This window comes from Egretta garzetta, unplaced genomic scaffold (assembly GCF_000687185.1).
Source record: "Egretta garzetta isolate BGI_Z169 unplaced genomic scaffold, ASM68718v1 scaffold69, whole genome shotgun sequence".
Lineage (NCBI taxonomy): Eukaryota > Metazoa > Chordata > Aves > Pelecaniformes > Ardeidae > Egretta > Egretta garzetta.
Window position 1 is genome coordinate 1,607,181 of NW_009260790.1, and position 27,498 is coordinate 1,634,678.

At 40.7% G+C, this 27,498-nt stretch overlaps 2 protein-coding genes across 3 annotated transcripts in view; both read left to right on the forward strand.

Annotated features, from left to right (window-relative positions):
- On the forward strand, positions 1-25,001 carry TNFRSF8 (TNF receptor superfamily member 8). 2 transcript variants are annotated; one of them, XM_035901884.1, is made up of 13 exons: positions 1-177; positions 1,279-1,479; positions 1,951-2,157; positions 12,360-12,450; positions 16,017-16,142; positions 16,556-16,711; positions 16,814-16,907; positions 17,333-17,577; positions 17,791-17,901; positions 18,419-18,466; positions 19,607-19,632; positions 21,833-22,037; positions 23,477-25,001. In XM_035901884.1, exons 3-13 carry the CDS (start codon positions 2,086-2,088, stop codon positions 23,719-23,721), a joined length of 1,419 nt encoding a protein of 472 aa, XP_035757777.1. In that variant the 5' UTR covers positions 1-177; positions 1,279-1,479; positions 1,951-2,085; the 3' UTR covers positions 23,722-25,001. The 2 variants fall into 2 exon arrangements, with proteins under 2 accessions (XP_035757777.1, XP_035757778.1); XM_035901885.1 differs by having other exon boundaries at positions 21,836-22,037.
- Positions 25,002-27,435: 2,434 nt separating this feature from the next.
- Positions 27,436-27,498, forward strand: part of TNFRSF1B (TNF receptor superfamily member 1B) — a 20,100-nt gene continuing 20,037 nt past the window's right edge. Inside the window, 1 exon segment of the mRNA XM_035901852.1 lies at positions 27,436-27,459. Within this exon segment, the coding sequence (XP_035757745.1) occupies positions 27,436-27,459 (24 nt within the window).

Below are 27,498 nucleotides of genomic sequence, written 5' to 3' on the forward strand. Positions count from 1 at the left end.
CCAGCAGCACCAGTAAGGAGTTTCCACTTCCCATCCTTTTAAACATCTAGTTCAATCAAGAATAAATTTAAGAAAAAGAAGTTCTAAGGATGGCAGCTGGGAGCGTGGTTTTGCTTTGGATGTGTGAGATGTATGCTTTCTTCTGAGGAACACTGTCCCACCACAGCCTTTCTCTCAGTGAGTTACTAGAATTTTTCCTCTTTATCCAAGTCATCCCCTTCCATGAAACTTTGTAAAACTTAATGACACTGCATCCTCAGCCAAATTCAATTGAAGTTATCCAGTGGGTTAAGAAGTTATTGACACCATTGATTAAAAAGAAACTGACATATATATATATATACACAAAATGCTCAGAATGCTCATTTCAGTCTTATTTTTTCTGGAAAACAGGCCAGAAAACTCTCCCTGTTGCCAGTCCTGGGAAAGTCTTTCACACGTGATTTTTTTGTATCAGATACGTTGACCTCAGCAGTGTAACTTAGAGGCTAAAACTTTCCTAAGACTTGTTTATCTCGGTTCCTGTCCTTTTGCTAGAAAAGCTTAGATAGGAGCTGATCAGAAAAAAAAAGGGGGGTGGGGGGAAGGGGCAGGGAAAAAAGAAGAAAACAAAAAAGAGACAAACAGAGCTCACCTGTTGCCCTGACTTGCTATGTCATTTGAAACTGCACTCATAAATTGGGAGAATTGCCTAATTACATATTACTACACAAAATAAGGCATTTTCTAGCCCATCACTTCATTAGGAAAACCAAGAATGTAATATCTGGACATTCAAATACTTAGTTGTCTCTAGATGCTAAAGGTGTACCTACAACACTTGGCTTTTATAGCTAGGAGAGATTAGAAACTGAGAAGTAACCCGACAGAGTGAAGAAAGGAGGTTAGATTTGTATGTGATGTTCTGAAAATGCCCTCTTTTTATAGGATGGTATTCTGGAGAAAGAAAGAGAGTCAGTTAGTTAAAGAGAGAAGCATTACAGCTGTGAGTTCAAGAAGTTATTTACATCATCCCAGGGTCTCCGTGGAATGCTCTCATCTTTGGTACTCTGTTGTGATGGCAGTGAGGTAGCTGTGGGTCTTTAATAAAATAATTATCTGATTTTCAATCTTTTCTCATTTCTCTTGTTTTTCTTCTTGCTGATAAGGGTGAGAGTCAAAAAACCATGGGTGTGAGAATTCAAATTCTCTTTATTTTCCTGAGCACCTCAAAAAGGTCTTAAAGGCAGCCTGCCCCTTTTTGAAGTGGCTAACTTTTACTTTTGATAAAAATTTTAGGGCAGATAAGAAAGCTTTGTGACACCTTAAACCAACTGAAATCTTTCAAGGCACCAGAACCAAAAAATGTTATCCAGAGTCACAAATGAAAGTGAGTGAAATGACAAGTAGCAGCCCAAGGGATGACTGTCAGCAACAGGAATTGATTTCAAGTGGGATTGGAGGGAGGAAAGAGAAGGATTCTCAGGAGGATGGTTTGCGGTATGTTGGTGTTTAAGTGGCAATGTGTAAAGCCTAAACCTTCATGGAGTCACCCCGGTTGGTTGTGACACACTCATCCAAACAGGAGTAAAATGACTGTACTTGAAAAATGAGTGTTTCTTACTGGGAACTCTTTTGAGAGTGTGGCAGATGGACGGGGCAGGGCTTGGACTCATGCCTGACCAAGGCTTTGGGGTGATGAAGTGCTCTCTGAGGGCAGCCTAGATGACTCAGGAGCCTGTGTTTCTGCATAGCCAGCCGTGTACCTCGGGTGACAACCTTTATGCATGCAACCGACTCACAGAAACCCGACAGCTCTGGGACTAATGATTGACGCGGTTTTGTTTTGTTCTTTTTTTTACTTTTCTTTTCTGGGCAGCCCCCTTCCTCCCCCTTCCTTCTAAATTGCTTTCTCAGCTTGCTTGAGTCTCAAAGCTTGTCTCCTGCTTGTCTCCTCCTTGTCTTGAATAGCTGGAATGGCTCTGGACTGAATGAACAGACACGGAGCAAGACTGGGCTGGACCCTGAGAGGATCTCAACCAGGAGGAGCAACCTGGCTGTCTAACCTGCAATGCTGGGAGCTAGGGAGATTTAACACCACTGCAGATGGCTGCCTGCAGCCTGGTACTTGGACTGTGGCTCCTGCTGCTTCTCCAGGATATTCAGACAGCCCCACAGGTAAGAGGGGGTGGCACGAGGATCCTGCAACCCCTCAGGATGCAGGAGCCTGGAGAGGTCTGGGGGCATGCTGGGCTGCAGGGCTATCCTGCCCATAGACTGGGTGCTGGGTAGTGGGTGCCCACAGAAACAGGCTTCGTGCAACAGAGGGTGATAAATGTATAAAGCAGAGCAGCCAGGAAAGTTTGCTTTCTCTGGGAATTTTGCAGACAGGAGCAGGGGATATGAGTTATGATCTGCATCTTTTTGTTGGCACTGCTAGTGTTACTGCACCTCCAGGCACATCACAGCTAGGGAATGAGGAAAGATTTGATAAGGGTGGGGGACTGTTCTTGTTTGTTTGGGTAAGTGGCTTTTATTTTTGCCTGGATGGCCAGGTGCTCTGTGACAGGGACATTCCTTGCAGAGCTTGGTTCAGAGGGCTTCTGCTCACTCTGCTGATGTGAGACAGGGCTGGCAAATTGAAAGTGTAAAGGCAAACAAAACAATAAAATACCTTCCTCTTTACAACCACCCACCCCTCTGACACTGACTTCCTCATGAATGGGCTATTATTTCTATCAAATTGACTTAAAATAGATATAGCCCACTAGCCACACTCAGCTGATGCTGTAGATGCAAGCTGGCTCCCTGCTCAGATCATATCATCTCTTGTGGGTTTGCTTCTCCCCCGCCCCGCAGCTTACCCCCTCCTCCCTAGTGGATCACGTGCAAACGAGCCCTCAGCACCTGGCATAAATCCAGGTAATTTCCCTGGCTGACGTGTGTGTGCGCGCGCACACACACACACACACACATATAAAAATCAGTCGCAGATGCTCTTTGCACAGGTAAAGTCATGTAGGTGAGTAACTGCACACTGTGTTGGATCCTGAAATTGTCCCTTTTCCCTTGTAGTGGAAATAGGAGCATCTGTTAACCTAAGGCACCTGTCTGTACATTCTAATTGAGTGATATAGCACATCACTTGCACTGCCAGGAGATTTTTTACAAGAAATGGACTCTGATTAGATCTTTGAAAATAACCAAGTCCTGCATCCTCTTCATAGACATTTGAAAAAGATCCTCCTGGCTCTTTTGGTAAGAGTAGGAGTTTGCCCTTGTGTCTTTAGTTGTAAATTCCCCTCCCACATTGCAAGTTTGCTCTACTTTGCCCTGGTTATCTGTACTGCCACTATCTCCTTCATGAAATAGAGAAGAATCACTGCTCTTCTATAGGATTGGAGTCTGTAGTCCTTGGTCACCTGAGGAATACTTAGGAGGGAATTCAGATAAGCTTGTCCGGTCTGCTGAATGCAAACTGTTTTAGCAGAAAGACAATAGAAAAAAAAAGATGGTATTTTTGCTATTTGGTATCACTTTTGGTGTTTTTTTCACAAATGAAAGGGTCAGAGAGAAAACTTGGTTTCCTGATACTCATTGTCAACATTCAGACTCACTGCAAAATCATCAGTTACCTGGAATAAATATGTACATCTTGCTGGGATAAGCAACTGGCTTTTCACTGTCTTTCTGGATTGCATCTAATCACAGCAACACTTGCTTTTACTGCTACTGGAGTATAAATTATACTGTTTAAGTTGAGCAAGTCACAGCTTATTGGTCATATTTTAAACCGTGTTCCACCTTACTTGAGTCCATAGCTTGGGTTTTGTTTGGTTTAATATTCAGTTAACTCTCAGTTGTTAATAATGTCTTTACTATCAAGCAGATGAAGCTTGACTCCTTGAAGACTTAGATTATCAGCTTCTTTTTTACTGTCAGGATTTGGATAGAAGCTTGAAAGGGAGTCAACTGTTTTGCTACAGTATTAGTCAGTTCGAGAATAGCGTGTGCTGGTAGAAGATTTTTTTTTACTGTAATATGCTTTCTTCCTGACTTACAACTCATTTGTAGCAAGCTGATTTCTTACTCTGCATTGCCATCACTTTTTCTCTGTGAGCTCAAAAGACCATAAATAAATGAGTCAAACCTTGTCCTGACTGAATTGCAGAGTAGCCCACTGAATTCAGCACCAACTTTACAATTGCCATTATTTGAATTGGAATAGCAAATGTGTTTGTAGATACAAGGAAAGTGAGAAGAGCTGCAAAAAGCCTATTTTCTAAAACAAATTCTCAAAAGCAAGCACTGGAAAACCCAAATGCTTTGTATCAAATATGTTTGCTTTGTTTAATTGGGCCTTGATCTGCAACGCTTTAAAAAAGAAAAAAATATTTGGCCTGATAGGTCAATGAAAGCACTCAACTAAGGAATCCCTGGCCATCCTGTTACAGAGCAGTCCAAACAGGACACAAATTGTGATCTTTTCTTTCACAAGATGTATTCCAGCTCTTGCTAAATCAAACCCCTTTATTTGAAGCGCATGCAGGAAAAGACTAGTGAAATTCAGTCTCTGTCTCCTTCCAGTTAAACAGTACACTGAATCTAATTTAAGAAGTCCTTATATTAGAGCAAAAAAAAATGGAGATTACTAGTCTGATATGGACTCATGGCTTGTTCAAATTTGTTCAAAAAATGGGGACAGATTAACTTCGTAGTGGCAGGCTTTCTGCTACACTGGTAATTGTTTTCTATACCAGCTTGCCTTCTTAGTTTAAATATTTATCTGTTCCTCTACAGCTGGCATAAAGCAGCATTAACTGTGCATTGTGTCCTCATGTCCAGTCCAGATCAAATCAATTCTGATATGTGATCCAAGGGCTGGAGCCCCTCTCTTATGAGGACAGGCTGAGAGAGCTGGACTTCAGCCTGGAGAAGAGAAGGCTGCGGGCAGACCTGATTGTGGCCTTTCAATTCTTAAAGGGGGCCTATAGGAAAAATGGGGAAAATCTTTTTAGTAGGGACAGCTGTGACAGGTCAAGGAGTAATGGTTTTAAACTGAAGCAGGGTAGGTTTAGACTGGATATAAGGAAGAAATTCTTTACAATGAGGGTGGTGAAACACTGGAACGGGTTGCCCAGAGAGGTAGTGGAGGCCTTATCCCTGGAAACATTCAAGACCAGGTTGGAATGGGCTGTGAGCAACCTGATCTGGTTAAAGGTGTCCCTGCTTCCTGCAGGGGGGTTGGACTAGATGACCTCTAGGGGTCACTTCCGACCCAAAACATTCTATGATTCTATGAGTCTAGTATACAGATGCAGAAATAATGTCTGCGAAGTTTCCCGTTACAGCTGTGCCCATCCACAGAGACCTGTCACACAAATGGGAGGCCCTGCTCCTGGCTACCGAGTCCCACCAACTTTCTTGCATTGAACTTAGTGCAAGTGACTGTGCAGCCACAGGGTGAGTTGTTTCAGTGCAGTAATCCCCTGAAAACCAACTTCACAAATTCAGAAAGCAGAGTTTTCAGTCAGATGAACTCCTAGAACTCATTCGTCCTCTGGAAACGCAATTGCTCTGTCTTAAACAGTCAAGGAGCTACAGGGGAAGGAAAATGTGGGTGCAGGCAAGAGAGGGGAAGTGGGATTGCACACATCCAAGGGATTAGCCACAGGATTAGCATAGCTGTAATAGACACATATTCCCACTTTGCAAATCCATTCTTAGTACAGACCCATCCATTCAGAGTTTCCTCAGAATCAGAGGGAAGGACAAAGACCTATTTTCCACCACAACTGGATTCCTGGCCCCTACGCACCAATACTTCTGTGATCTTCCTTGAATTTTAAAGGTGGTTATTTTTATAATATGTATTAACAAACAGAACTGTAAGTAGTAATGGACAATACTATATGTAATTGGGATAAAATTGGTATTTCTTCATTGAGACTGGATTATCTTTTGGAGAGGGGACAGGGAAATGTACAACGCCTCCTTCTCTTTTCTTCAGGAAACACTAGGAAATGATGCCTTAAAAAGTGAAATTCTGTTACAATTTTGAACTTCCTTGGCAGAACCTGAGTTCTGTTTCTTTCTTGAGATTCAGACAAGAGTGGGTAAGGATGAGGGACAGTCAAAAGATGAAAGAGAAAAATACTTTAAATTAATTAAACAGGTTTTTGAGGTTGCTGCATTTCATTCTATTCTAGATGAGGAGAATTTGTTCATAAAACTTACTGGAAATTTCCTTGATGAGGCAAAGTCACATGCTAGTTGCTGCTGAGTATGGATTATACCACGCTCTTCAACGTTTCTAGGCATTCCAGGAAGAAGACGAGGGAATGGGGCAGAGGTGAAAGTTCGTACACACAAATCCTTCCCTACAAAAGAAGTAGTAAGGGGCAAAAATGATGAAGTGAATCTTCTCTCATTGGCTAATTGACAATTTCTGTAAGCATACTGGAGCCAGGAGAAGTGGCCAACACTGTAAGTGGAGAATTTCTTGGCACTTTCTTTTTTGTGGGCCTCTACACACAGGCACCATGGAATCAAGAAGGTGTACCCCTCACCCCACCTCAACACTCACAGCTGATACTTTTTTGTAAGGTGATAGTGTTGAGGTTTTGTAATGCAAGGCTGGAACTTTTTTCTGTCTCCTGTGCTTTATCCCCTCCCTTTCATTTCAGGAGCTATTTATGAGCAACTAGGACCTGCTAAGTCAAACCTTAACCTTCAGCTTCTGCCTAACAAAGAGTCTTAATTTAAATAAAATCATTTTGCTCTGGAAAAATGAGTTTTGTTAGTGATATTCTCACAATTTTGAGTCAAAGTAATTCAGTTCATGGTTTTTTATGAGACAGAGTTAAATTTCCACTGTCATCCTAGGACATATAAAAAAAGGATTCTTTGACTTAAGTTCATACTAACAAATGGGATAATGGTCCAATGCAGATGACTTTCACTATTTTGTAGTTAAACCTTATGTGGCTTATTCAGTATTTTATAATACTTGGTTTTGTCTAAGCACTCACAAACAGAAATATCTTAGAAATGTCTTAATACTGAGATTTTTGTTGGCAATGAGAACAGTAAGAGCACATATGCTTTTCCTTCCTGCTGTATTCTTCTTGAGTCCTCATATGATAAAGTACTACTTTCAACATGAATTTTTCCCATTTCTCCTCACTGCCCTTATGATTCCCTCTCTTCTTTTAGGTGATCTCTGTTCTGATTAAGGCTTGACAAGAGGGACATTTTCTTTAAAAGCTTCCACTGTTGGCTACCATCATCTCGGTCACAATACTGGAAACCTAGTACATAGCAGGCTCCCACAGTTGCAGCCGTTGGTAATGCAGCTTGAAACAGGTCTGCGCAGCTCAAAAGAGTGTGTATCTGTGCTGGTGAGATCAATGCTGCTACTGTTGGTGGGAATTTTTCTCAGAATTTCCCTCATCTAAACAGGATCATTCTGTGCTGTCACCAGATGCCTTTGTAGCCACAGTGTTAGAAGAGAACTGTTTTTTTCCCCTGTCTGTTTTGATTACAAACAGTATGTAATGTCTTCCTGAGCAAACTGCTTACCCAAGTTTTTGATTGGAAAGATGCTTTTATGTTACAGAAAAACTAGAGAGAATGTAAACTGTTAAGTTCTGCTGTAGTAGACAGACCTATCCTGGTAGCGGTTGACCTCCCTTTGGCAATGGAGCTGTGAGCATTGGCAGGATAAGAAGTGTTTACGGCACCATTGGTGACAGTTTGGACAAGATTGGTAAAAGCAAGCAAATCTAAAGTTGAGGATTGAGTGGGACTGGAGGGACAGTATGTCCTGCATGCTGGGGTTCCCTTGTGCTACCACCACAAAAATACCCATGATTGTAGGTAGACATTGGACTCAGTACAGCAAGGACTTTAAAGTAACACATCTAAGGCTGAGCAGTAAGAGTCATGAGCAAAACCACCAACTTGAACATTAAGCTACAGGGCCTTTTCTTGCCCTCAGCCTTGTGGTGGCCTTGCTGTCATGTTGCTGTGGGTTAATACAGAGTTGAGCCTGGAGGTCCAAGCTCCGTACCGCACTACTCAGACAACAGGAATTCACCCAAGTAATTTTGATATTTACCAGGTGAGGATTAGAAATCCGTTACACGTTCCAGCTGCAGTTTGTAGTAGGCTTACCACTATATAGAAATGAAAAGCGGCTATTGAAAATAGACATGTTGGTTTAACAGTCTTAATTTCTGAGAAGCTATGCATGTATGTTGCTTCCATATTTCTGTGGAAATCTAATGTTTTTTTTGGCCAAGCCACTGAAATACTTTTAACTTTTTAACAGTAATGGCTAATCAGCATTAAAATATTTCGTAACTCCAGCACTCAGTTGTCATTCTGTCCAGGAACAGCAAGACAAATATGCATTAAGCATTTTGCAGTGCCTCCAAATTTGGATGGATTTTGATGGCTGATGTCTAGATTTCTGCTGTTTAAAAGGAGTAGCCAACAGCTGAGGAACAAAAAAAAAACCTGAACACATCAATCATATCACTTGGAGTCTTCTTGCACACAGAGGTCTAAGACAATGATCAAATCAAGAAAGTGCATAAGGTAAATTTCCAGAAGCACCAAGTCATGAAGGGAATGAGACTGGAAAAGATGAAATTTAGAATTCCCTGTGTTACTTGGTGAATTGTTTCCAGCGACCTCTACCCAATTAGACATACTGAGCTCATCAAAATGGAAGATCAAACAAGCCAATACTTTATGCAAACTTGCACCCTAATTTCCCTAACCGTAGATGAGATGTCAGAGGTGGTGTTTTACATGTGGGAAGAGTAGTTACAGGTGGTGAAACTGAGGTAATTCACATGTTCAGTCATTGAGTGGGTAAACTATCTCACATCAGGCCTGTTGCTACCCACTAATAATGCACATTTTTGTTCCCTTTTCACTTCACATCTTCGGCTGGTTATTTTTTGTTTTAGTTAATGTATTACACTGATATTCATTACACATAGACAGAAAAATGAAAATTACATTATCCTTGTATGGCTGACTTTCCTTCACACTTTTCCCAAAAGTAGCCTAATCAAACCTCTGCAGAAAATGAGTTGGCACCATCATTTTATGGAAGACTTAAAGCATTTTGAGACCGTGGCCCCTCACCTCTGCCATTTCATCAAGGCATGTTCTTTGCTTTTAGGCACCAATTTGTTTCACTACCCCAAAAACTCATGGAAGTTTTGGTGGGTTCTTAGTGTAAAATTTTTTTATACCATATGCATGAAAACTTGAAATTTAGCTTACAAAATGCCTTGCATAAGTTAAGAAGCAGAGCCCATATAATTTTTAGTGACACTTGCCTTTCCACACTACTAGTTTTGCTTATGTAATTTATTTTGAGCTTTTAAGCCTGAAGTGCTGGAGGTTTGGGGGCTTGGTTTATACTCGGGTCCTTACCTTAAAGTGTGCTGTCTACAAAACACCAACCTTTCTGCTTAGTTTAAGAGCAGAACTTTGCATCATTGCATTGCTGTTACAGGTTATGTTAGGAATCAAACAGCTTTAGGATTTAGAGTGGAAAAAAAATGACAAGAATGGGGAGATGATGACTGATGCTGAGCATGGATATGTACTTTATTTATCACTGAAAGGATCTATAGTAACTTCCATACTCATGAAACACCTCTCCTGAACAGACGGCAATTCTTAAAGACATTTTGCAGGCAGCTGCGGATTAGAAGTGGTGGGGTCTTCAGGAGGTGGTGTCTCAGCCAGAGAAATCATGTCATGATTTGTTAAAATTACTTCTTTTTACAGCAGAGCACCTTGGGCTTGGCTCAGTAAAGGGTAAAGGTGGCTACAAAGCCATGCTTGTGACTGGATGCTTGAAAGCAGCATTTGTTGTGAAGCTGCGGATGTCATGTATTATGTAGCTGGCTGTAGCATATAGCTGCCCTCTTGTGGAAAGGAGAAAAAAAAGTTGAGTACTCTCATATGTATATTTTCATAATTTGTGCAGTATGTATGCATAGTTTATGCAGTAATTTATCACAGCACTAGCATCAGGTCAAATTCATAATCAGAATTTGCATTGCTGTAACTAAGAGCAGAATCTAATCCGAAACTCCTGCTTTCAATATTTTAGACAAAGTAACTTTTTAAAAAGCAGCCCTTCCCTCACACTTTTACACAGACAGTACTCCTTTATTTAAACTCCAAAAGAGACAATTAAATAAACTGGAAGCTTATGTGCCGCATAAATCAGTCAAGACTTTTGTTCCCACCCCGATTTAAAATTTAACATCATTTGCAGCCAAAGTTGGTTGCCCAGGAGAGTCTGGAAGAGAAAATCAGGTTTTTGTGGCGACTTCTCATAGCTCTTAGAGAGAAGCTAATTGAGGATGATTTAGCTGCAGCCAGAATGCTGTTTTCTCTTAAATTTGCTTTATAAAACTAGTTAATTTGGTTTTTTTCACTGAAGTGTTTTCTGAAGGACCCTTTGTCTAGTGACTGGTCTCGGTGTGTCATTTCTTGTTACTCAGTTTACTCTCAGAGTGGCTGGCTGACCAGGGTGCTTCTCCACACGGATGCGAGGAGATTCCACTTCCTTTTCCTACAGTCTAGGGCTTCCTTTTCAGAAAAGAAAAATACTGGGTGCACATTTGTAAACTTTGAGTCAAGCTGAGCAAGCAGACATCTGCTATTTCCTCTATACAGCAAGCTCGCAAAGATGCTTTGTAGGGAGGCTGTGTGGCCTAGTGGTTAGTGTAGAAATGTGTCAGGCAGGATTTCTCAGTTCTATTACTGGAGCTCAATGAAATTTAATGGTTTCAATATGTTTCTATTTCTTGTCCTTTTGTTAATTTCCTCCTTGACTGAAAGTTCCTGTTTTCTGATGTAACCCGGGGCAAGTTAAATAACTTCTGTGTTTTATGGTCCTGCCCTGAAAAAAACAGCGTATTGAACAGGAGAATATGGCTGTGAGACTAGCTAAGTAGTAACATTCTGCAATGCACACAAAGGCAGTAGGAGACAGTAGGTATTATTTCAAAGGCCAATGGGAAAACCATATATAGAAAGTGAGATGTAGGTTTTCTGAAAGATTTAACTGCTCTACCAGTATCACGTGGGAAAATCTCTGGGGAATCTGCCAATTGAGTCTTTAAAAAGAACTGCCATTTATACCTTCTAGCAAATACTGAAAATGAAATTCAGATAACTTTTTTAGGGGATTATTAAGGGAGATGCCAAATTAAAAAATCAGATTATCTCATCAGAAAACTTCTAGCACTGTAATTTCCCAAAGCATGTAGTCGCTCTGCCATACAAAAATGAAGTCTTATGTCCTTCTTGATACAATTCATATCTCAGTCTCATTTTCTAAGCTAATATTAGAACGGTTGTGGGGTTTTTTTTTAACTAAACAAGTGTCAGTTATGTAGTGAAATCAAAGGTTGTCCTGAAAACCTTCACTCACAATAGAAGTAAGATTAGTTATTTGAATAAGGGCTTCATTGTGTAAGTATTCATAGCATTTTTTCAAGGCAAAAACCTCTTGTTCTCAGTATAGGATTTGTGCCTAAATTCTAAGTAAAGCAATTTATTGTTTTATAATAAATGCATCTTTAGGTTGCTAAATTCAAGCATTATGGCTGCATAAATAACTGAAATGAACTGTTTGCTGCAAACAGGAATTATCTTTGTGGATTACAGCCAATCTAGGTAGATTTAAAAGATGCTGACACCACCTTATTCCAGTGCACACAGAACTGGAAATCTGTTAAAGATGTTAGGGATTCTTTTTTATTATTATTATTTTTTATAAAATCCTTATCTCAGATTAACATGGGATCATTTCAGGACAGCAATTTTTAGCCTTTTTTTTTTTTTTTTAATTTGCTAACTGCTAAAAGATTTCTAAAGGAGATGCAGACTAACAGACAAGCTGTTCTTAGTGATCTGGGTGATCCTGCAGCTAGGTTTCAAAGGGTGTTTGGAGTATTGTCTGAAAAACATTTTTGTAGGGCAATACCGCTACCCTTTTTATTGTATGAAACAAGGAGTTAGTTTCTAAGCACTGAAATTCTTGATACGCAGGTTGGGCTGCAGTATTCCATTCCTACGTTTAAATGACTTTCATATAAAAGAGCCTGCTGAGTGAAGATACATATTGAATTATTGCTAAATACACTGAATATTGCAGTCTTTGCTGAAGTGTAAAGGCAATGGTAATTTAGTTGCTTTGGGAATGCTTGAACTTTCAAAAAGCTGTAGGGTTTTCCTTACTCTCTGCAACTACTGTTACTTGAGACAGAGACCAGGATCTGCTCTAATACAGAACTAATTGTTTTCTAATTATGTCTTTTGTCTGTTTCAATTTCTAGACATCATTAACCCCATCTCATTCCTGTGATACACTTGAGAATTGGTTGTATGATGAAACTTCACAAAGCTGCTGTTATCAGTGTCCCTCAGGTCAGTATAATTCAGTCAAATTAGCATGGAGCCTTTCTTGTAGAGATAGTGGGAACTGTGTATATCTGCAGAATTGCATTTTGTCCCTGAAGAAAAGTGCAATTTCATGAATCACTACCTAGCGTGGATCCAGATGTGAACTTGTTCTCCTCTATTCAGTCTGCATGCAAACAATCTGTAAATTGCAAACAAGATAGCTTGCTAGAATTTTTAATGTACTTTTTATCAGATGACTTGACACTCTGAAGTATCTAGAAGTTGGCAGGTCTAAGAATTCAGTTCAACTTGCCTCAGGGTGTGAAATAGCTCGGTGAAATTAGGCTAAATAAGTTTCTGACAAGAGATCAAAAAAATATAAAATGAAGGTGTGGAAAATCTGTCATTATCCATATAGTCAAAACAGTTTAGAAAGTGTCTCACATGAGAAAGGGAACAGCCCCTTGTCAGGGGACACGGTGAGCTTTGCAGGAAGCTGGCTGTGACTCAGAGGCACATGAGGTCAGAAGCAGGAAACACGTTGGTGAGACAAGAGTTCTGGAAATGCCTGAAACTCCCCCTATTGGCCAAAAAACCCCTCAGTAGGTGGGGCATTTTATGGTACTTCACCATCATCAATCTCTTCTTCTAGAAATGTTTTCTTTTTCTTTCTTTCTTTCTTTTTTTTTTTTTTAAAGGAAATTTTTGACATTTATTTGTGCTCTAATAGTAAAAAGGGGTTTGCATGCATTTGCATGCAGTTACATCGGGGTTCCTGCTGGGACATCTTGTACTGCAGGCCACGCCCCTAGAATCGTTCAAAAGTTGTATAAGTAAACAAGACCAGGGGATGGAGAAACTGGTCCTGTAAAAGAAGAAAAGGGGCAGGGATCTGACTCTGAGCTGGTGCCAAGAAAAGCTCTTTTCTCCTTCAGAGCCATACTTTGCAAAAGCTCTGTAATGACAGATGTCATAGTGAGGTCTTGTGGAAAGCAGAGATCTGATTTACATCTGGCTGTAATGAGCCACCAGTCTCAATTATTTCACCTCTGCCTATTCTTGAAACTCATTTTGCTGCCACATCCTTATGTCAGTCTTGGACATCTCTTCACATCTTCCAGGCCCTCCTTCACAACGGCAATTCTCTTAAGAATCCTTTTTCATTTTAATCTTCCACTACTCCTTCAAACAATAACCTGTTCATATCTGCTACTGACTCAACAGCTCACTGAAAAGAAAGAGAAGCTTCTTTAAAATTCCATTTAATGCGGAGCATCTCGAACTCTTGATGCAGCCTGACGTTACTTTCCTTGGTGTTCCAGCCCACAGATGTACAGCTTTCAATCTGAGAACTGGCCCACAGGCAAGCCATCCTCTGTTTTGAAATTAATTTCAAGTTCAATTTCAAGATAAACTTCAAACCAAACCTCAAAAGGTCATTCCAATAAATTTCTACAGTTGCCACATCTCTTCTCATGTACTTAATTCTTGTGCAGGTAAAATAAGTCTTAATACCTGGGATACCGGATACTGTGATCTGTCACCACAGAACAAATATTTCCCTCTAGTCAAGGGGAAGAACAGAGACTTTCATGGGAAATAATGGTATATGCTAGAACAGCTCATGTTAATGTAGAAGTTGGTATTCCACTTCACTTCTGTTTATTCTGTTTATGTTTCTTTACCTTTTTTGTTTGGTTGGGTTTTTGTTTTACAGTCTAAATCAGATATCCAGCTACACAAGATAGTGCTGCAGTCAACACGCAAGATAATTTCCCACCCACAGTTAACAGCAAATCCTCAGGAGTGAATGAATGCACATACTCACAAAAGAAAAACACTTAAAACACTTATTTCATCTACTTAGTTTCAGTACATTTTTTTGTACAGGTGATTGCAGCTGGTATTCCTACTGCTCAGGCTTTTATCTGGTTGTTGAGCTGTGAACATCATAGGGGGGGACAGCACCAGAAGACACTGTTAGGCAAGCTTCAAAGTTACTGCACCTGGGGCACACATCCCCCAAGGGAGGGACCCATGTGTACAGGAAATCTCAAATAACTGAAGTTAAAGCTTTTGGGTCATTGCGGGAGGAAGGGGAAAATGACACACATGTGCAGGTACACGTGTGTGCAGCTTGAGTGCTGAGATTCAGCAATCAGCCCCCACCTAGAAAATAGTCTCAGACAAGTAGTTTTGAGGAGGTGGGAGTTATGTGGTTCAGGCTTGTCTGGTGGTATTTAGTGGGCCAAATATAGCACAGCTGTTTTTACCTGCACTCCTACACCATGCTTGCCAAAATGCATAGTAGGTGAGTTATTTCCCCCTCCCCATGGTTAACTCTTTGTGATTGGGTGATGCAGGCTGGATGCTGAAACTGAGATTCGTTTCTCTCCTGTTTTCTACCTGTGAAACATTCAACTCTTCCTATCTTTATGTTGCTGCTTTAGCTTTTCCTTTTGCTTCTGCAGCTGCCACTGTTCCCTACCCTCTGGTAGTTATTTCCATCTCCTGGCAAGGTCACAAGGTCACAGCTGACCACTGCACCTTCTAATTTCTTTGGCACTATGGCCAGTGGTAGAATACCTTAGAAGCTGCTTCCAGAGCTGAAACATTAGGAATGCTTCTGTCCTAGCCTTTCCCATGCTCCCAGCTTGTTATTGTATCTAGCTTTCCAGACAGATGCTTTTAAAAGCTAGTCACTAGAAAGTAGTTACCAGACATAAACATAGAGTCATAGAATAGCTTCAGTTTGGCAGAGACCTCTAGAGGTCATCTAATTCAGCCAGCTGCTCAACTTCATGCCTGCTGTGTATACACAGAAATTCTGTGAGATCCAGGGTAGTGTGCTTGCAAATTGTGAGCAATGAGTCCAGGTGAGTTGGAAGTGTTGAGCAGAGCAAGTGTATAGCATATATATCCAGCAGCAGAAAGACATACATATGTAATTTGATCTGTTTAAAGGAAAACAATTGGAAAATTAAACCATCTCACAACTGTCAAGGCAACAGTAAAACTAGTGGGACTGCTCAGAAAGCAGCCTGCTGCAAACCTGCTGAGCGTATACAGGGCACAGCTCAAGAAGTACTATTCTGTAACCTCCCATTCTGAACGTGGGAGATGGGGTTGTCCCTGCATGAATCCATGTGCACCTAGGTGATTCTGGCAGCTTTTGAAAGGAAAAGTGATGCCTTCGGTAGCAAAATATCAGGACTCGATCACTATAGTCAAGAAGAAAGCATGGAAAAAAATTGCTTTGGGAATTTAGTTAATGGCAGGACAATATTGCGCTCGCTGCAGATTTGGCGGTCTTTTCTAACTGTCAGCAAATGACTTGCCATGTGTCCATTCTGCAGCAGTCTATACTGACTGTGATATTACCATGCAGTGTTGCTCTAGCAGGACAGCTGTGATCCCTTCACACTTGAATAAGAAAGGGAAGAAAGTACTAGAGAAACTAAATGACAGGTACAAAGAGAAGATTCTGGTAGTGTGTCTAACAGGTAAATGAGCATACGAGAATGCTTCAGGATTATTGTCTCCTGTGATTCTGAACGGGTATCCTGCATATTTTGTTTTTCTTTCTCCAGGCTATGTTAAGAAGAAAGCATGTCCTAAGGACCCAGGTAAAGACTGCATGAGATGTGGACCTGAACAATATGTGAATGAAGAATTCCAAAAGCCACGATGTGATGCTTGTGTATCATGCGCAAAAGGTTTGCTTTCCCTCACATGTACCTCACAGTTATATTCTCTCTCTCTATTTTATTTACACTTTATTTATATTGTATTAATTTAGAATTTCCAGCAGCAAAATTATCCATCCTTGGTTACTGATTTGGAGAGCAGAATGCTACCTTGCACATAATCACTATCGCTTCCTGTGTGAGCTGGGGCTAACTAAAAATTCTCTCATCCAAAGCTATCCAAGTCTGATTTCTGCTTTCTGTCTTATTATTACAAGCCATTGTCTATAGGCTTCCCCAATTATTCTTGTCTTAAGTTGTCATTACAAAGAGTGGCAGCAGCCTGTTCTACTGCCTGACCCTCCGAACTGATGTTGCTGACCTTTGACCCCTGCTTTGCGTTTTCCTTGTAGATGATCCTTTTATCTGTTTCTTACCCACAGAATCTGACCTTGTGGAGAAAGAGCCCTGCTCCTTCAATTCTAGCCGCGTGTGTGAGTGCCGACCAGGTCTGTTCTGTCAAACCCCTGTTCTGAACACCTGCATACGATGCCAGCAGCACACTGTTTGCAAGCCTGGTTTTGGAGTCAAAGTCAGAGGTAGGAATTCCTACCTGTCTAGCTTACCTTTCCTGATCTTGGCCACAGGCCTGGACCTGATGCATTTTGGTTGGTTGGTCCTCAGTCATTATTTTTATTCAGGCACTTCAACAAATGATGTTATTTGTGAGGAGTGCCCTTCTGGGACCTTCTCTGATCAAAACTCCAGCACTGACATCTGCAAGCCCCACACGAAGTAAGTTCTTTAAAGCGACTAACTAATTAATTAAAATTAATAAAGGATGAAAAGGGACACCTGTCACTTCTGGTGCAAAGTGTACAAATTTGGGATAGCTTTGGGCCTATGTGCAGAGTTTAGAAGGCCTCTCTTTATACCTGTTGTACAGCTCTGTACTGGAGGAAGGAAGGAATCCCTTTTGCCTCATTTTTAGTTTATTAAGTACAGTGGAATTATACACACGTGTGAGTATCACATTTGCATCCAGGTCGAGAATTAATGCCACAGGGGTGAGAAGGAGGATAATAACTTTTTCACGGAAAGCACTAAATGCAGGTGGTACAAAAATGACCAAAGGGATGGTTGTTACATGGAAAATAGTCTTTATCTTGTACCATGGCAGTTTCCTCTAGCTTTGATACACTGTTCTCTTTCATCCTTAGCTGTGCCAGGTTAAACAAAATAGCACTAAGGGAAGGAAATGCCACACACGATCAGGTTTGCCTGGACCAACTGCCCACCTACCTTACTCCAAGCACTTTTTCCATGAGATTCAGCAATGAAACAAATAACTCTAACCTAAGGAGGTCTGAGGATAACCTGGTGACCACTGCTAGTTCAACTCCTGAGGAGGAAACTCTGACTCACACTTTTCCCACCTCAGCCAAGGGGGAGATGACAACGGGAGGTAACAAAGATAAAGCACTTACTCTACCTAGCATGTTTTATTTGGATGTATCTTTGGTAAATGCGATTTTTTATGTGTGACCTTCCTGCAAATCCCTTATGACTTGTGAAATACTGTCTGTGGTTCCATGTCCAAACACATGCATCTATTAATAGTTCCCCCTCTGTCTTTTCTTAGCTTTTCCTGTACTCCCTTTTCCTTTCTGTGCTATAGGTCTGGTTCTTTGGAGAGTGGTTCTCTCTGTGATAGTGCTACTTGTGGGCATGCTGTTATTTTGGAAATGGAAGGTTTGCAAGAAGCGGATCCTCATCCTCAAAGGACCAAGTATATGCCAACTGGGGACTCAAATATCCCAAAATTTTGTGAAGGTCACTGGGGAAGAGAATGTTCACTACTGCCTGGTGGAGGTGGGCCAGATAATGGTTCCAGGCAAACTGTTCATACAGCATGTTGGAGAACATGAGAGAAAGATTGAATGAAGCAGCTGTGAATTTATGGAGGAAGATACTACAAGCTGGGCGGGAAATGGGTAACCAGTGGTTTCTTCTCTCAGTACAGACACTAATATTGAATGATACCTGAAGTGTTTTGCGAGTATTTGTTGGTTCCTGGGATGGGGTTGGACTTGAGCACGAGTTGAACAGTGATTTTTTACTGATGCTGACTCTGTAGCTTTGCCTAGGGTTACATGTGGGGTGTGCCTGCAGAACCACATTCCCTCTTTTATAGAAAGCAGGATGTGCACATTGTAGGTTAGTTGTAGACTTGTGGGTGTGGTAAAGCTGTTAGAGCCTATATGCTCCATGATGTGTTTTGCTAAATGAATGGTTTCTTTTATCAGCACATCTGCCTTCCGTCACTTCACACAAATCCAGGCCCAGATTTGAAGGTGAGTGACTGATGGCCCAGGAATTGTAATCCATATGTCTAAAGAATAAGTGGATGGTTTTAATATGGAAATTTATTTTATGGAATTCTAATTGAAAACGTGGACCTTTTCCATGGCAAATGTGTGTTAATCTGCTGACATGCAAAAGGCCAGTCCTGCTGTCTGTCCTGCACAGGCAGGTGACACTCTGGGTGTGACAAGCCACTAGGTGGCACGTTTTTCCCACTGCCCTGAACGGCTGGGTGATGCATCAGTGCAGGGAGGCTCTACTGGAAAAATGCCCAATTAATTTCTGGGCATTCAAGTGTGGGAGACATGTTCCAAAAAAAGTGGATGTTAGCCATAGCAACCTGTACACATCCCCTAGAGTATACACATTTTGCCCAGTTGCCTCTCAGCACTTCCATTTCCACTGACTGCTCTGTTCTCTTCTGTTGTGCTAGATTCTCCTATCACCACGTATCAGAGCTTTTTTTACTCATTTATTCAGGAATACAATTTAACACCTCTTGTATGCAGCTTAATTTTCTCAAAATGGAATTTTTTGCTTCCTTATTTGCCTTACACAATAGAAGCTGTTACTGTGCAACATTATAGAGCTGGTGCATTGAAAATAAAGGTAGCTGCATGTCAGGGTGAAATTAGGTAGTAGGCCTGAGCCTGTCTAGCTTCTTGGTACTGCAGAAGGATGCTGTACACTCCCTCCTTCCCACCTGTCTTCTTTCCCCAGTGTTTCCTTCCTGTGTGACCACACAATGAACTGATCCAACTTGTTAATTCAGTAGAAAGTTATTAACATTTTTTTACTTTTTTTTTTTTTTTTTAATAAGCCTGTCTTCTGCTTATCTAGAAAGTTTAATCAGTTCATCGTTTCATTAGACAAATACCAGCTGTGGTGTGGGGAGAGTGATAGGGATGGCCACAAAGGGCTTTGGGGAGAGCAGGACCTTACAGTCTTGGTAGCAACATGTTGCTGGTTGCTGTCATGTAAGTGTGCCCTCAGTGGTAAAGAGCATAATGCAGGTGGGTTGGGCAGTAGAGTAGTTTAGGACATGGCTAGGTGATATTTCAGAGCAAATACTAACATTCTTGTGATTGCTGTGAATTTTCTTCTGATAATTTTTCCTCTTTCCATTGCAGGTTCTGATCCAGTGAACAAATATGCAGTAAGTGTGAACAATATTGCAAAACAGATCACTTTCCATTCCAATGTAAATGATGATATTTTAAAATATCCTGTTAAATAGTGCCAACCTTTTTGTTTGGACTTTCCTCTACAACACGTGAACATCTAGGTGCAGTGATAAGATGTACTAGGACTTGCTACTGTCATGTCTTGGGCTATGTTTAATGTGATGTTAAATAATGTGATGCTGCCAATCTTGCTCATGAAAGGAGTCACAGAATCACAGAATGGCAAGGGTTGGAAGGGACCTTGGGAGATCATCTAGTCCAACCCTCCTGCTAAAACAGGGTCACCTAGAGCATGTTGCACAGGTCATCATCCAGGCAGGTTTTGAATATCTCCAAAGAAGGAGACTCCACAACCCCCCTGGGCAGCCTGTTCCAGTGCTCTGTCACCCTCAAAGTAAAGAAGTATTTGGTTTGGTCTTACACCATTCATGTTGTGTTCTATGGGACAAGATCCAAAATCACAGGATGAACATGCCTTTTCTATCTTCTGGGAGAACTTTGCCTGTCAGTCTCATTTTATCTTACTGCTCCAGTCACACAACTGGGATGTGTAGTCTTCTGTCTCCCTCTTTGTAGGTTTTGGCATGACTGTAATATGGGTACGCAGTGGGTATTGTTTGTCTGGAAGACATTCCATCAGGACCAGCTTCTGGTTTAACAGTATAGTTGGCAGATGAACAAGACAAATATTAGTCAATATGGTAAGAACAGAAAGCAGTTCCTCAGCTGCTGAAATCATCACAGCTCTGTTTGATTCCCCCACTTTCAGTGAAATTATAGCAACTTTCATCCTCTGAGTCTTCTGAGTTCATTAGGCTTGTTATCTTCAAACGCCCATGTCTGCTAAACCACTCTTTAGTCTGTTCCTTTTTTTTTTAAAATCAGTTTGCTTTTAAATGTTGTACATCCACACACATACAAGATACTACTTATTCTAATAAATCTGGTTGCAATCAGCTAACATAATTTCAGTTATTGCTAATTTCTGAGTTGTGGAGAGCTTCCACTCTTGTTTTCATAGCAAGTCAGACATGGGCAAGAGTTTTAATCTGCACATTTCAAAATCTTACTATGGTTTTCTTTTCTTTTCTTTTCTTTTTTCTTTTCTCTTCTCTTCTCTTCTCTTCTCTTCTCTTCTCTTCTCTTCTCTTCTCTTCTCTTCTTTTCTCTTCTTTTCTTTTCTTTTCTTTTCTTTTCTTTTCTTTTCTTTTCTTTTCTTTTCTTTTCTTTTCTTTTCTTTTCTCCTTTCCTTTCCTTTCCTTTTCATCTTGTGGAAACAGAAACGGAGCTAGGAACCATCAGAAATTTGTGATGCAGGACATTTAGCCTCTCTCAGGTTCTGGCTCCTCTTTTAAAGGACTGTTTATAATTAATTCTTCACATAATAGCTAGTCTGAGCTTGTTTCTCCTACCTGAGGTTTTGCTGAGGCAATTCAACCAGTTCAGCCTCTGGCTTGTTTTGTTCTTCCATAGGAGCATGGTAGGTCTTTGCAAAATCTAAGAGGAAGTTAAACCATATAGTTTCAGTTTTGACTGTTTGACTCTCTCACCATATGACTACACAGCTGTACAGGTTTGTCCTCTGATACTTATCTCAAACCAAATATGAAAAATGTCTTCTTAAAGTTCTTTCTGACAAACCCCTTAAAATTCTTACCTCCAGCATCTATCTTTCTTACTGATGTTATACTCTTTGTGGAAAAGTGCTACTGAGCTTCAGCCCCCCAGAATGCAGCTGCTGCTATATTGCAGGATAGCAGACTCCACAACAGAGCATACACTGTAAGACATGGCAAAAAGTCAAAATGACAAATAGGTGGATTTACAAAGGTTCATTGGCATCTAAATTACAGACAAGGCAGTGGAATCTACCAAAGCATCCAAGCAGGTCCAGGAAACCGGATTTCAGTGGAAGTGAGGTACATTCTTGCAAATGCCATTGAAAATCTGTGAATTTAGCTTAGAAATGCTATTTTTAAATATTGCCTTAAGTGATGCAGGAACCTAGTTCAAAGAAACACTTCGGAATTTTTTACTCCCTGTGACAGTGGTGCTATGAAGTACATTGTGTTATTCTGACCGCCACAGAAGGATTCTGTAGACCTACTACAATCTTCACAGTGGTTTTTTTTTTACATTCACCCCACTTTACTCTCCTCTTTGTATTGGCAGAAGATCATACCGACTACTGACAGTGGACCAGAAAAGGAATTAATTGACAGAACCCCTCCTGTGGAAACCAACAATAACTTGGTCTCCAGCACAGAAAAAGCATATAGTCCTGATCTGAGTCTGACTGACGTGGCACAGAGCAATGGAAATTCCCCAGACTGCCCTATCGATTCTCGAGTGAGAGACCACACAAATAATCGAATTGGTGAGTGTTGCTTTTTTTTTCCCTCCTCATGCCTTTTCAATTTTTCAACCATGGGCACATAATCTCATTCTGAGATTATCAGTAAGATGCAAAGTGTCCAAAGCTTCTAACAAATATTGGGGCTGATTCTCCAGAGCCTTTGACATGCAAATTCTGGTATATCTATTCATTCAAATGTAATGCTTTTGTATTTTGACATTTTCCTTAGTCACTTATGAACCTGACAGAAAAATGCTCTGCGCTTCTTCTTCTTTTTCATTCCAGAAGATGTAAATTTGCAGAAGAAATTTGAAATCCAAAATATATCAGCTGGAAAACAATGTCCACAGTAATAGCTTCAAATGTGTCTCACATAATTTCCCATACAGCCTTTGACCATGGCACAGTGTAGGAGATAAAGTCAGGCAAAGCAGCTTACTCACAGGGAGAGAATTGTTACCTGAGACACAGCCTACGTGAGACATTCTGGCAATGTTTCCAAAGCCAATTCTGAGGGCATTTGAAGGGTTTTCTTGGTATTACTAGAGCTAACCTTACCTTACTGAATGCCCTTTCTGTTTTTTCTGTGAGTGATGGACTTGGGATCAAAGTGATGATTTGACTTAGCACACCCAAATATCTTGAAGCAATTGTAAGCAATAACCTACAGCATCTGATCTGCAGCATTCTTCTGAATAAAATGTAGTGGCCCAAGCCACAGCAAAGACCTTATTTACCTTTTGTAAAGAAGTAGAGTCAACAAGTTGGACACAAGGTTCAAGTCTATCCCAGAAAATTTTGTAGTTGATACTCCTCTGGAAAGAAACTAATTTCTTTGCTGGTCCTAAGACCCCAGATAATTACCCAGAGTTTCCGTACAGTGCTGATCCTTGCCCAAAGGCTTCTTTTAATGCAGGCATTGCTGCTTCTCGAAACAGCAGGAGCATACACCTTGGATTCTGCATATCTATCTTCCTTAGATCCCAGTTAATTGCTTCTTCTAACAGACTCTTGTCAACATCTTACTGCCTTTTCTAATTTGTCTTTCTGCTGTAGTCCTAGCTATAGCACAGTGGCTTCATCACATGGGAGCTAGATCTACTTGATCTAAAATGCCCAGAGTCCCCTTGACGGTGGTCCAAAACCAGACAGTGTAGTATAAAATGTGCAGGCCTTCTTTCTTGCTGAATATGTTCAGTGTTTTGATTTCAAATAAATCAAATATATAAATAAAGAGTGAAATAGACAACTCATAATGTGTGAGTTCCAAAAGCTTTAGCGGGTTAGTGAATTCTGTGTTTTCACAGTGATAGGCTTGATCTGCATGCCTCTGATTAAAAAAACAAGGGGAGGGGGAAGAAAAACTGAGTACCAAATAAAAATATTGCATGAAATGGAACCATCTCTAGAGTCAGCAGTGATTGTTAACTACGCTCAGCACTATTTTTTTCCTTTCTCAGAAAAAATATACATCATGAAGGCCGACACTGTTATTGTGGGGTCCATTTCAGAAGTGCCTAGTGGCAAGAACTGTGCTGCTAGAGGATGTGAAAGTAATGTTGATGCCCAGGAAAGCATAGAAGAAGAGCTGGGAATGCACTATCCAGAGCAGGAAACAGAATCTTTTTCCGGGAATGATGTAATGGTTCCCGTGGAAGAGGAGGGAAAGGAATTTCATCACCCCACCACTGCCACTGAAAAGTGATAACCCCCTGAGAAGATGTGTGAAGCTACAGAAACGTCCAGTGTGACACTAAGCCTGAATCTATGACCAGGAAGGTAAAAGCGTAGTCCCTTAGATTGTCTGAAAACTCATGTAAAACACTGAAACACATTCAAACAAAGAGTGCTAGAACCTATTCCATCTAACAAATGAGAGGATCACCTAAACCGTTGGCCTTCATAGCTCATGTCAAATATTTTTCTTTCCCTCTCTCTCCCAGTATTATGCTGGAAACAAATTTGAATCAAAGCTACAAAATTCAGAGGACATCTGGATGGCAACTCAAGTTTCACAACTTGCTTTGTCTGTACGAAGGAATGGATCGAAAACTATGTCTGATTACTTCTACTAGCTATGAAATTTCTGGCCAGAATTCTGAGTTAAGCTTGAGACCCAGCCATGTTTCATATGTTTTTCTATTCCAGTATTACCAGTACTTCCAGTTTTGTCATATATTTTGCGACGTCTGGTATTTTTCTTAAGGCCTTAACTCTTGAATGAAAGTAATGACAATTTCAGTTTTCACTAACATAAACTGAACTCTTAAGTTTGTGGACTTCATGTTTCTTAAGGAAATAGGCTCAAAAAGTGTCACACGGGCTCAGAAAAAAAGAAGGCAAATAAAACTAATTGAAGTCTACTGTACTTCAGGCCATTCTTTCTCATTTTTGAAGTTTGATTCATGTTTTTGACTACTTCAAATCATCAGTAAGTGTACAAAATGGCCTCTTCTGATGGAAGCCACACTGGCTGAACATTTGGATGTTGGATGAACTATGGGTTTAGCCCAGCGTGGAGTCTGTAAAGAGGGAAAAGAAGAAAAAAGCCTAGTTTTCTACAAAAAGGAAGGACTGAAAAACAGGCGCAGCAGTTATTTCCTGTAACATTGTTAATATCTGCTTGTTTTAGAATTGCTCAGAATCATCAGGGTGACACTGATTTGCGTATCTATGCTTTAAAAAAGTCTGTTTTGTGGTCAACTGGCCTGTGTTATGCTATTTCTCAGTCTTTCATGCTGCTTGTTTGATAAGTGTAAATGTAATAGTGCTGACTGTGTTTTTGCCCAGGACGATGGAAAATGAGCAAGATGACAAAGTGTGCCTTAATAGACAAAAAAAGGAACCACAAAAACAATTACTTGCTTTGTAGTTTTACCCTGGACAGAGTACTGTAATAACAGCTGTGCAACTTCAGTGCTGTTTTTCTTAGAACACACAAAAGGAACATAAGGACATAAAAAACACCTTCTTGGGCCAGACCAGTAATACAAGCCCAACATTTTATCTCTACAGCCACAGTAAAGAGATGTTGTTTAGGAAGAGGACATAAGCCTGGTTAATATCTGCTGTTTGCATTCCTCATGGTTCTGCAGCATCAGCTGCAATTGGATTAAGGACGTTAAAGAGTTTGTCCCAGCCTTTAGTATTCATTCATATCGCCATTAATTTTTCTTCTCTCTTTTGAATTTCCTGGTACAGTCTACCTCCATAAGGGCCTGTGGCAGCAGATTACAGATAGTTACCATTCACTGTGTAAAGAAGTCCTTCTAACCAGTTTTAAACCACCCTTTTACTTAGTGAGTGCCACTAGTTCTTGTATTACAGAATTTAGTGCAAAACTGAGTTGCTTTTACAAGTCTTGATTGTATCCTCTTCAGCCTCCAAGCTGAGTTCCCATCTTTTTATATTTCTCATTTAAGTTAGATGCTCCACTGCCTTGGTCATTTTAGTTGACCTCTTCCGCGTCTTTTCTAACTTCAGTACATTCTTCTGGACATCTGGAAGCCAGAACCATGCACTGCACTGAAGAAGAGGGGTCAGTCAAGGTTTTAAATAGTGGAAAAATGGTACTTTCTGTTTTGTTCTCAATACCTCTCTAGATGATGCCCACCATTTTGTTTGCTTTTTTTGGCTGCCCCTGCACACTAAGCAGATGATTTCAGAGATCCACCAAGGATGACTCCAAAGATCACTTTTCTGAGTGATAGCTGCTAGATGCAATTCAGCACCATGTACACCTGGTTTAGATTATTTTTCCCTAAATGCATTGCCTTATGTTTATCTATGTAGATGCTCATTTGCCACCTTTTTATGAGCTCCTTCTGGCTTTATTTGCCTTCTGTATGTTGTGAACTACCGGGAGAAGTTTAGTATTGCCTTCACTGCATGGGTGCTCTTTTCTCCAGGTCATGGATGAAGATATGTAATAGAACTGGCCCCACTGCTAGCTGTTCTGTATCCTGAAAAATTACCATTATGCTGTGCTATTTCCTTTCTGCCTTTTAAAGCCATAACTTTTGTATCCTGTAACTTTTTAGCAAACCCGTAAAATGACCTTTCGTCCAATCCTGTGACAACTTTGTTTGTCCACCACTGTAGGTGTGGAACCTTCATCAAAGGCTCTTTGAAAATCTCCATGTAGTAGGCCCGCTGGATCTTGTTTATCCATTAAGCCTCACAATGTAAGGGAAGGTATGTTAGCAGGATTTTGTGACTGAAGAAATAAATCCAGAGAAATTCATGCTTTTCTGGAACCACAGCCCCAGAGATGAAGTGGGAGAATCTCAGCATTATGGGATCTAGTCATTGACTTTCATCAGTGGATAATGTACCTGTAGTACATTTGAAAACTGGTTGTAATTTCAAGTGTTGTTAGTTCCAGTATTTACTTCCTGAATTCCACTCTTCTCTGCAAGTCCAGAACATAAAATAATTTCTACAAATAACTGCTGCCACTGTATATTTTAGTTTGTCTACCCAGTCTTGAAAGAGAGGTGATTAGTGAATCCTTTCTGTGTATTTCTGTTTGTGCTTGTTTTGTTTCATTCTGAAGATAATGCTCACATCAAAATTTCTTTCAGCCATCAGTATTGCCATGTCAGCGGCAGTTACATGAGGTGAAGAAGGAAACAGAACTAACATTTTTTGGTTTAAGTGCTTGTTGTGCAACAGAAGGTCAAGTCACCAAGTACTGACATAAAACAGCAATGCAAGGAAGAGGAAAAAACTGTGCAGGACAAATACTGGTTACCCTTTCTTCATTTCCAGTCAGGGTGGTTCATTGTTTTCCAGTGCATATGCCTCATTCTAGAAAAATGGAACTTCTGTTTCATTTTAGAGACCAATTTGTGTATCCACAAACTGTGCATAACTATGTTCGCCTGGCTGTGATTGTTAAAGGTTGTTCTATAATGACAGCTAACTGTCTATTTCAGCTCTGTGTAGAAATGAAACTTTTCTTACTGGAACAGCTTTCTAGATGAATCATACGCATTGCAACCTGCTAGCTGTGTTATAGTTGGTCAGTTTAATAATGCTGGTAATCTTTGAATTAAAAATTACATGGATTTTAAGCCATAGCCACACTTTTCCTGTCTGATACTTAATGTTTCATTGTTCATAATTTCAGTACCTTCATCAGTTGTGGAAAAATGTATCTTTGCAAGAGAGCTGTTCAAACCTTACAAAGCTGTTAGTCGACTGGAGGTTTTCTCAAGAGCAGAGGGGGTCTGAATTTGCATTAAGGTCTCTCTATACCATCCCGGCAGCGTGTACGGGACGTGAGCCCGGCCGGTGCAGCGGTACGGTGGGCGTTAATGACTGCTGGAACGCTGCAAAAGGTAAGCTCGCGGTCTGGGGCTAACGGAGCCTCAAACGGGACGTGAGCCCGGCCGGTGCAGCGGTACGGTGGGCGTTAATGACTGCTGGAACGCTGCAAAAGGTAAGCTCGCGGTCTGGGGCTAACGGAGCCTCAACAGGA